The 9,827-nt window shown below is 39.0% G+C and overlaps 2 protein-coding genes across 2 annotated transcripts; one reads left to right on the forward strand and one right to left on the reverse strand.

The window, feature by feature from the left end:
• Nucleotides 1–1,917: 1,917 nt before the first annotated feature.
• On the reverse strand, nt 1,918–3,175 carry LOC121745802 (polygalacturonase-like). The gene is made up of 3 exons (XM_042139753.1): nt 2,735–3,175; nt 2,245–2,534; nt 1,918–2,155 (listed from the first exon to the last, which is right to left on the reverse strand). The coding sequence occupies exons 1-3, from the start codon at nt 3,173–3,175 to the stop codon at nt 1,918–1,920; spliced, it is 969 nt and encodes a 322-aa protein (XP_041995687.1).
• Nucleotides 3,176–9,326: 6,151 nt separating this feature from the next.
• On the forward strand, nt 9,327–9,827 carry LOC121745803 (uncharacterized mitochondrial protein AtMg00860-like). Its single transcript, XM_042139754.1, has one exon. It carries the CDS (start codon nt 9,327–9,329, stop codon nt 9,825–9,827), a length of 501 nt encoding a protein of 166 aa, XP_041995688.1.

Raw genomic sequence — 9,827 nt, forward strand, 5'->3', positions numbered from 1 at the left:
TGGTCATGTACAGCGCTTCGAGCTTCGTCCATACCCCATGCGCCGTGGTTTCCTTCGCAACCTCGCGCAACACCTTGTCCGTGAGATTGAGAATAATGGCGCTATGGGCTTTCTTGGCAATCTCAGCCTTCTTCCTCACGCTCTTCTCATCGAGATCTTCTTTTTCTTTCCCCTTCGGATCAATTGGCTCGATCGCTTCATCGAGCCCTTGCTGGATCAACAGAGCCTTCATCTTGATCTGCCACAGACCAAAGTCATTCTTCCCCGAGAATTTCTCCGCTTCGAACCTCGTCGTCGCCATCGATATCAACTCCGATTGCGTTTCCCACAGACGGCGCCACTTGTTATGAAAGTATGCAAAAGATCGATGATAACAACAACCATGCGGAAAAAGAAAGAACACTAGAGTTTTACGTGGTTCGATCGTAAGATCTACGTCCACGGCCAAAGGCAATATGATTCAGTATATTGAGAAATATGCAGAGATTTACAATTACTCAAGAACTCTCTCCAAGAACTCAACACCTCTAATCTAATTCTAAACCAAGAACTAATCAAGTGATAGTTTGGAGACTCTTTTCTTGAATATCGAAGTAGCTGATCAACTTTTTCAGATGCAGCCTTCGTCTGCTTTATATCAGTCCCTTCATCCTCCAACGGCTCTCTTGAGATGTTAGTTAACAAACCAGTTATAACTGTTCCAATGGCTACTTCCCGTTTCTTGGTTTGCATCAACATGCCGAAGTGCTGCATGATGCCGAGCTCAATAAAATGCCGAGCTCAATAAAATGCCGAGCTCAATAAAATCTTGAACGAGCTCAACCTCTAACAAATCTGCAGCTGTTGAGAATGACATTGATTTTAGCTTGCTGCATCCAACGGTGATTGTGAGATTATACTCCAACAGAGAAAAAATGGATAAAGTAGGAGAGAGAAGGAGAAACTAGATAAAGTATGAAAGAAAAACTTTTTATTTTTGGATGAGACTTTTTTTTGTGCACTTACTAAAAGGAAAAAAAGATGAGACTATTTTTATTTTTGTTTGATAAAAAATTATGGAGCTCGTTTACTAATTACTATCATAAGATCAACGAAGTATTTAGCTCATTAGCCCGTGAGAAAGCTCAGTTAGTGAATAGTGATTAAAATTGCAGTATAATTAATCGAACAAAATGGGTATTAAGAGAATTCTGTTATTCATATTATTAGATAGCTATGTAGGAACCCCAAAAATAGCACTCCATATATGTATGTATATGAAGTTTCCTAGCAACTTGGAATAACAAACAGAGATCGTATTGGAAGAGGTAGAGCTTGATCCTGTTTTGCTAAAGAGAATAAGAGATGGAGAAATATCAATTCTAATATTGCATTTCTTGTTTGAAGAAATAATACAATGACCCTATTTATAATTATCTAAAATCTTCTCTTTTCGTTATGGGGAAAGAACCGACAAAGAAAACCAAGAACGGAGCTATAATTGCGCTCTACTCAATTACAGGATATTTAAAAATAATGAAAAGTAAAATGAAATAAATCGTTAAGACATAATCTCTCAAATATCGCGGCCGCATGACTTGATGCCTAAGCCTATCGCACGCTATGGTTGAGTTCGCTGTGTGTCTTCGGGCTGTTGGTCCGTATCAACCAGCCTTAGTTAACATAAGCATGTTTAAAGAGCGAGGTTGCACGCTGCGTTTTCTTCATCTTGTCTGAATAAACTAGATTTATATCCTGCAATTTGATATTTTGACAAGGATTTGTGGAACTGCAATCCAATATTAGAGTTTGCAGATTTCTCGACGTTCCAATTACGCTGCTAATGTTGACGTTGCTGATTTTCACCCCGGAGCTCTGCAGAATATACAACATTAGTATTCGTCCGTTCATCCACAATTTCACAATACGAGAGTAAAATCAAGTACGTACGCCTTTTGGGCAATTGCTCTGAGGGCAATACTCTTGATCTATAATTATAGGGTTTGTAACATTTTTCATGACCAAGTTCGTGAACTTGACATTCATAACGGTCGCATTGCTAGGTTTCGCCCATGTTTTGATCCGAACACCGTTGTCTGTATTTCTAAACACTGAATTTTTAACTTCAATGTCTTCCACTCCTTCTTCACGTGGCGTTCCATCAATGCTTCCAATGCTGCAATTAACGAAATTTATTAAATAAAATTGGCATTGTGATAATAATGTTGTCGAATTTAGGTAAATATATGGTGTTATCAAACGTACCTAATGCCATGCCCGGGGCCGCACACAATATGGTCCATCCACATGTTCTTAGTGCCTGGGCCGATTGATATGCAGTCGTCTCCAGTGCCAATCTTGCTGTGGAGGACACTAACAAAGTTTGAATTCCCAATGTGGATGCCATCGGTGTTAGGGCTATCATCCGGGGCAGTTAATATCAAATTTTGCATGGTGATGTTGTTGCATTGGTTGATAGAAATGTGGACACCCTCGCTGTCGAACGATTTCAAGCCGTTAACCAGTACGTTGTTGCAGCCTTGAAGAGAGAATGACTGCAATTACAATAGTTTCAAAGAATATGTGAGATTGCATAGTTAATTTGCTAATAGTTGGTTTTATACATTGTTTCAAGAATGTGTGCAAGTATAAGTCATTCAGTATAAGTTCACTTAATCTATATTTTTATCTTGGATTTACATAATGAGAATTCACATCTTTATGCTTAATTTAATAGTTTGAAATTAGAACTTACCCTTGCTCCATAGGGGCAACCTCTTTGTTGCTTCTTACATGACCAATAACTTGACCCCTTGGCATCAATAGTGCCACTACCAATAAATGACAACCCATCAACATTATTGAATGATATCCATGATTGATGGTTGCTCAATGATTGGTAACTTGGAGCAACAATATTTCCTAAAAGTCTCAGATGCACTTTCTTCTTGCATGGTCCATACAACGATACCGAATTCACCAGGAACATTCCTTGTGGAACGAGAACCGTTGATTCATAGTCTGAGCTGCAGGCAGCCGCCCAAGCCTTTGACAAGGCCGATGACGAGTCGGTCTTGCCATCGGCCATTGCCCCAAAATCACCAACGTTGTATGACTTAGCAATGCATATTTGCAACAATGTTGCAATATTCAAGACCAGAAAAAATGTCTGAGAAAGTACGGCTAACTTAGGCATGATTAGAGGTTCAAGAAGTAAGGAGAATATCATATTTTGATTTGTAAAAAATAGGGTGGTGCTGCTGAATTTATATAGGTGCGTATGTCTAGAATTAGTACTAATATTTTTCAGTCAACCCGAATATTAATTTCAATGGTATGATAAATTTATATAATCGTATGCACATAATTGGGATAATTGACATTTTTATAATTTCCTTAAGTAATGGAATTTATCTATTTTAACTGAATTTATTAATTTACTTAATCAGCACACTCCATGTTAATTATAGAAAAGTTAAATATTAATATTTCAATACAAAAATATTCATCTCTAAAGTAAATTAATATGAAAAATAATTACATATTTTATATAATTCACATTTCATTAAGGAAAATGCTTAATTACTTTTAAATTTTTTCATGTATTTAGATAAACTTTTTTCATTTATTACTGTAATACTTAATGACAATTGTTTTTAAAATTTAAATGGAAAAAGAAATAAGCTATGAGAGAATAATACAAATTACAAAGAAAAAGCTAGATATTAAACTGTAAATGATTAAATAAATAAGTTATAAAATTATTTTAAAATTAAATATAGTATTTTATAATCATGTAGTATGTTAATTAATATTACTATAATAAATTGAAAAATCTAGAGCAATAATTTCTTTACTAAAATAATAGTGTTAAAAAATATCCAAACTTATATACTATACTAGAATACATTAATCACGAAATTAAATCCTAAAAATAAAACTATATTAAAGGGTATTATAAATTTATCTTTTCTCACTCAAATGGCCGAATCATAAATATTGTTTAGAACGTTAAAAATCATCTTTTGAGTTCTTGTGCACTTTCTGTCTATATTGAAAATAATATGTTCTTGTTTTATGTTTATTGTTTAAAGGTTGAATAATTTATAACGACTAATATATATCAAATGATAGTGCAATTTCAATTCAACATTTCGCAGTACAAAAAATCTGTCCATTCAGTGCCCAACACATTGCCACTATCAAATTCACTATTCATAAAATTTATCAATCAAGTCAAAATTACCGTATAATAAATTCTTATTAACATTTAATTACAAATAAAAAGAATGCCTAAAACACTATACACCATAATTATAAAGTCAAAATTATTCTAATATGTAATAAAACCTGATTAATATTCATTTACAAAAAATGATGCCTAAAAAACTGTACTCCATATTTGACACACAAAAAGTTCGTTTAATGGCTATGTTTTTTTTTCTAGAGCAAAGAGATTTATCGTGATTTACTTGATGTTTGATACGTTAATCAGTCAAGCTCGTCGGCCGGTGTTAACCCATCACCCCATCCGGTGGCGGACTCAGAAATTTTATATTGGTGGGTCCAAATTATAATTAATAATTGTTACATAAGCTTACCGTCAACGACACCAAAAATAGTTACGACGTGAACAATATGGAATTGGGAAATAGATAAGAAGATATCAATAATTTGAGATTGAGCAATATAAATTAAAGGTGCAATAATAATGTCGTCGTTGAAATAATTTAAGAATAATTCTTTTTTTAAATAAAAGGCCTAGCTTTGAGATAAATTTACATTTGTATAATAGTACATATGCATAGGGGTGCTCAACCGATTCTCCGGTTCTCGGTTAATCGGAACCGAAACCGGAATATTCGGTTCCGGTACCGGTTCCAATTTTTCTGATAAAATCGGTTCCGGTTCTAACCGATACCGACCGGTTCCTAACCGGGTACCGGATTAAATTTTAATTTATAATTTATAATTTCATATTAGTATAACTTAATATACTTATTACAATTATTCAAGTTTTTTAACCCTATTTTATAATTTAAGTGTTGACTTATCGAATATTTTTAGGTGTTGGACCTTTTTAGGTATTTAATTGTTTAAATTTTTAATTATTGGATGATGAATATTGTTGCTTTGTTAGTTTTTACTATTTGACTTATGTTTATTCGTACTTTTAGGTATTAAGTTCATGATTTTTTATAATTTTAGATGTTGGATTATTAAATATTTTGGGTATCAAATTATTTAAATTTTTTTCAAGTAAATTTTGAATTAAAATTAGATGACAAACCGATTCTTCGGTTCCAAGCCGAAACTGCCCAACCACCCAGTTCTTAACCGACCGGTTCCAAACCGAAACCGACCAATTCCGGCTCCGGTTCCGGTTCTTGAATTTAGAACCGGAAGTGGCCGAATAAGCACCCCTACATATGCATGCTATAAAATCATTTTATTTCTTATTGATTTTACAATAACAATATTTATACAAATGAAAAAAAAAATCAGAAATAGTTTATTTATTTATTTATTTATTTATTTATTAAAACATGCTTTTGCTTCCTACATCACTCTCTACTTTTTCCATCTCTCAAAAAAATCAGAAATAGTTGTAATACAGCACAAAATTATTATGTAGCAAGAAGTTCTATGCGCTCATGGGCACGGACGACGAATACGCTTCATCCGACGGGGACGACGTGGTACATGAGGATGATGGTGTGAATATGGTCATCACATGGCATGTGTCCACCATTCATGTCCTTTGCGAGAAGATCAAACCGTGCTCCATCAGGTTGCGAGGCGACATTAATGGCCACACAGTGTCTATACTGATTGACGGCGGCAGCACCCACAACTTCATAAAACCCGTTGTCGCTGAAAAGATAAGTCTTCATCTCCATCATATTACTCCATTTCGTGTGTTTGTGGGGGATGATGCCTCTTTGAAGAGCTAGCTTGCTTGTCTAAGCACACCAATCACTATGCAGGGACATCGGTTCGAGATCGACCTGTTTCTCCTAAATGTAGAGGGACTAGATGTTATACTAGGGGTACAGTGGCTACAAGAACTTGGTGATATCACCAAAAATTACAAACATTTGACTATGCGGTTTGAGTGGGACAATCAACCAATCTTTTTTAGGGGAGAGGACGCAGCGCCCAGAAAGGTTTCATATAACTTGTTGTTCTCCCTCATCAGCACTGACACGGAGGCCGATGATACGAACCACTATAGGGATTTAGCTATTATTATTATTTAGTTTAGATATTATAGGGATTTAGCATATCTTTTTCTATATCTTTGTTTTCTTGTTCATTAAGTCAGTAGCATTATAAATACGATAGACTGTTATCTTTTTTATTCATTCAATCAATATATGAAATTATCATTCTTTTGGCTCAATTGAGTAGCAAACAAGAAACATCTCATAAGGTTGCCGACGAGGCTGATCTCGCGCTCAACCGCCCCTTTTTGCCGTCCAAGTCACGACCCAACGTTGGGTGCTCGACAACGACAACATCTCGTTTCTTGATTTTGTGTGGAAATCGACGTTAAGGATTTAGGTCCTTAACAACTGGTGCTTTCATCCAGTACTCATGAGACGATACAACAACAGTAGGCAAGGTTGGGGCGCAAACCGACCCGACTACTTTCCGAATGGCTCGTCGCGCCGTGATAACGCGATTGGCCGCCGAGACAACGTCAGTTTCAACCGACAGCAGACCGACGAGGCGGACCGTGAGGGTCGCCCAACGGAGGATGCGGACCACGATGATTCCGTGGGTTATAAATTGGATCGCTTGATAGATAGACTCGACAGATGGGATTCTTGGAGGGATGAAATGGATCGCCGGTTCGATAATCTTGAACCAAACCCCTACCGCAGGCATGATCAGCGAACAGGGTATGACGACGACGATTCTGATGGTGACGGGGCACGACGGAGACGTAATTGGGAGAGGGGGCCTCGCCCCAGAAACCCTAATTTTGGCACGCGTGACAGCCCGCAGAGAGATTGATATCGTCGCGAGGGGAGAAATCACAGGGGTTCATGTTGGGACCCACCAAGATATCAACAACATCGTCAACAAATAGGCGAGTATGATCAGCAGTTTAGTCGGCCAGCCACTTGTTACGACCCACCACAGTCGTGGCAGCCCTCTTATTGGGAACCATCGCGAGGATATTCGGATTATGATCAGCCACCACTGGGTCCGCCTAGTCATTGGGATTCGCCCGACTATCGCTGCCCGCAGACCTTGCAGCCTACGAAGTATGACCGACCGCTGAGTCACCGCACAGCTCCGTTGTCTGCCGTTGCCACGCACCCGCCTCAACAGTCCAGCAGGTTTATTGATTCGGGGAAGCAGCGTGGTCTGCCCAATATTCCCAGCCTCAAGGTTTGTTCTCCTTACCCAGCCCACCTAGCTGCAGTAAGTGATTACAACGAGAAGTTGCGTATTTATAGATTGAAGCATTCCTCCCTCCTCGATGAGTTGAATGCAGCGTTTGAGGAAAATATAGATGACGAAAATCTAGTTGAGGATGTTCCCAACAACACCGCTCACAATGGGGACGCTAATCCTGATGTTGATGTTCCAATCGACGAGTCCCTAGAAGAGATCGTCAAGACCGGCAATACGCCGCGGCAAGTGCTCGTCGGGGAATATGATGAGAAGATTGATGCTCTTAGTGTTCCAACACATAAGGAATTGGAGATGAGAGAAGATACAGAGACTTTGCTAGAGAAAGAAAATAAAGCCGACGCCCTTCGATCTAGTTTAGAGCCGAAAGAGAAAGATTTTAGTGTGTTGATGGAGAAGCCGAGCGAGAGAGAGAGCATGGAGAGTCAGGGCCTTGTTAATGACATCCTAGCTGGATTTGATATGAAAAAACAGGACAATCAAGAGGAAATGGAGGAGAAGCGAAGGTTGTGTGAGGATGAGCTTAAATTAAACGCTCACTCCGGTTCGCATGCATTTGCTTGTGTCTATGTGGATTTGAATGTCGGTGATGTTCCAAGTATGAATCATCGATCAACATCGCTCGACACCGATGCAAGGTTGATCCCTCCGCGCAATGACGCACCATGTTTGAGCATTGTTGGAGGTGTGAACAGGTTTTTCATTTTGGCACGGAATTTTGGCGGCCACATTAGGTCTCATTGAATGATTTTTTATGGAAGTGATAGAGGGATACATTCAACTATTCAGTATGTGTTTGATCCAGGAGGAGACGCCTCACCAAAGCTTTTGCTTACGGCTATCGTCGTTGCTTCGTAGTTTCCACCTTGAGGACAAGGTGGATTTTAACCGTGGGGGAGTTGATACGAACCACTATAGGGATTTAGCTATTATTATTATTTAGTTTAGATATTATAGGGATTTAGCATATCTTTTTCTATATCTTTGTTTTCTTGTTCATTAAGTCAGTAGCATTATAAATAGGATAGACTGTTATCTTTTTTATTCATTCAATCAATATATGAAATTATCATTCTTTTGGCTCAATTGAGTAGCAAACAAGAAACATCTCCTAAGGTTGCCGACGAGGCTGATCTCGCGCTCAACCGCCCCTTTTTGCCGTCCAAGTCACGACCCAACGTTGGGCGCTCGACAACGACGACATCTCGTTTCTTGATTTTGTGTGGAAATCAACGTTAAGGATTTAGGTCCTTAACAGCCGATCTGTTCGAAATCATCCCTTTGACATCCCCAACATCGAGTCAACCCCCCGTTCCAACAGTTTTGGATCCAGCAGTAGAGGATTTGATCTGCTCTTTCAGTTCAGTTTTTGAGATGCCGAGCCGGCTGCCTCCGTCACGCAAATGGGATCACCGAATTCATCTCCCTCAGACTACTAAACCAATCAACGTTTGCCCGTATCGATACCCATACTTTCAGAAGAATGAGATAGAAAGGAAAATCCGGGAGATGCTAGATCAAGGAGTAATACAAACTAGCACGAGCCCCCTCTCGTCACCAATACTTCTAGTTTGGAAAAAAGATGGTACTTTTCGTTTTTGTGTCGATTACAGACCATTAAATGCAGCTACAACCCTGGATAATTTTCCCATTCCGACAGCTAATGAGCTCTTCGATGAACTTCATGCCGCGCAGGTCTTCTCCAAATTGGACCTACGTTCGAGTTACCACCAAATCCGAATGCATGTGGAAGATATAAGACTACATTCCGTACACACGACGGCCATTATGAGTTCCTCGTCATGCCGTTTGGGTTGAAAAATGCTCCATCTACTTCCAAGCCGCAATGAATAGTATATTCCGGCCCTTTTTCTGACGATTCGTTATCGTCTTCTTCGATGACATCTTGGTCTACAGTAACAATGCCGAGGACCACGTCTCCCACCTCCGCCAAGTCCTTGAAATTCTTTGCGACAACAGAGTTCTTCATCAAGAAGTCTAAGTGTTCATTTGGAGTTAGCACGATTGACTATTTGGGCCATATCATAGCGGACGGCGGCCTACATACTGACCCGTCTAAAATTGCAGCAATATCAGCTTGGCCCACACCGACCACGGTTAAGCAATTACGGGGCTTCCTCGGTCTTACAGGTTACTACCGCCGTTTTGTGAAACACTATTCGATCATCGTGTCTCCATTAATTGAATTGCTTAAGAAAGACGGCTTTGTTTGGTCCGACGGTGCCAAGCAAAGCTTCGAGGCATTAAAGGCCGCCATGTGCTCCACTCCAGTTCTTCGCCTACCTAACTTTGAGGTACCTTTTGTGGTTGAGACCGATGCCTCAGACCTTGGAATTGGCGCAGTATTATTGCAAGATGGCCACCCACTTGCTTATTTTAGCAAGAAACTAGGTCCACGATGA

This window comes from Salvia splendens, chromosome 8 (assembly GCF_004379255.2).
Source record: "Salvia splendens isolate huo1 chromosome 8, SspV2, whole genome shotgun sequence".
NCBI classification, from domain to species: Eukaryota; Viridiplantae; Streptophyta; class Magnoliopsida; order Lamiales; family Lamiaceae; genus Salvia; species Salvia splendens.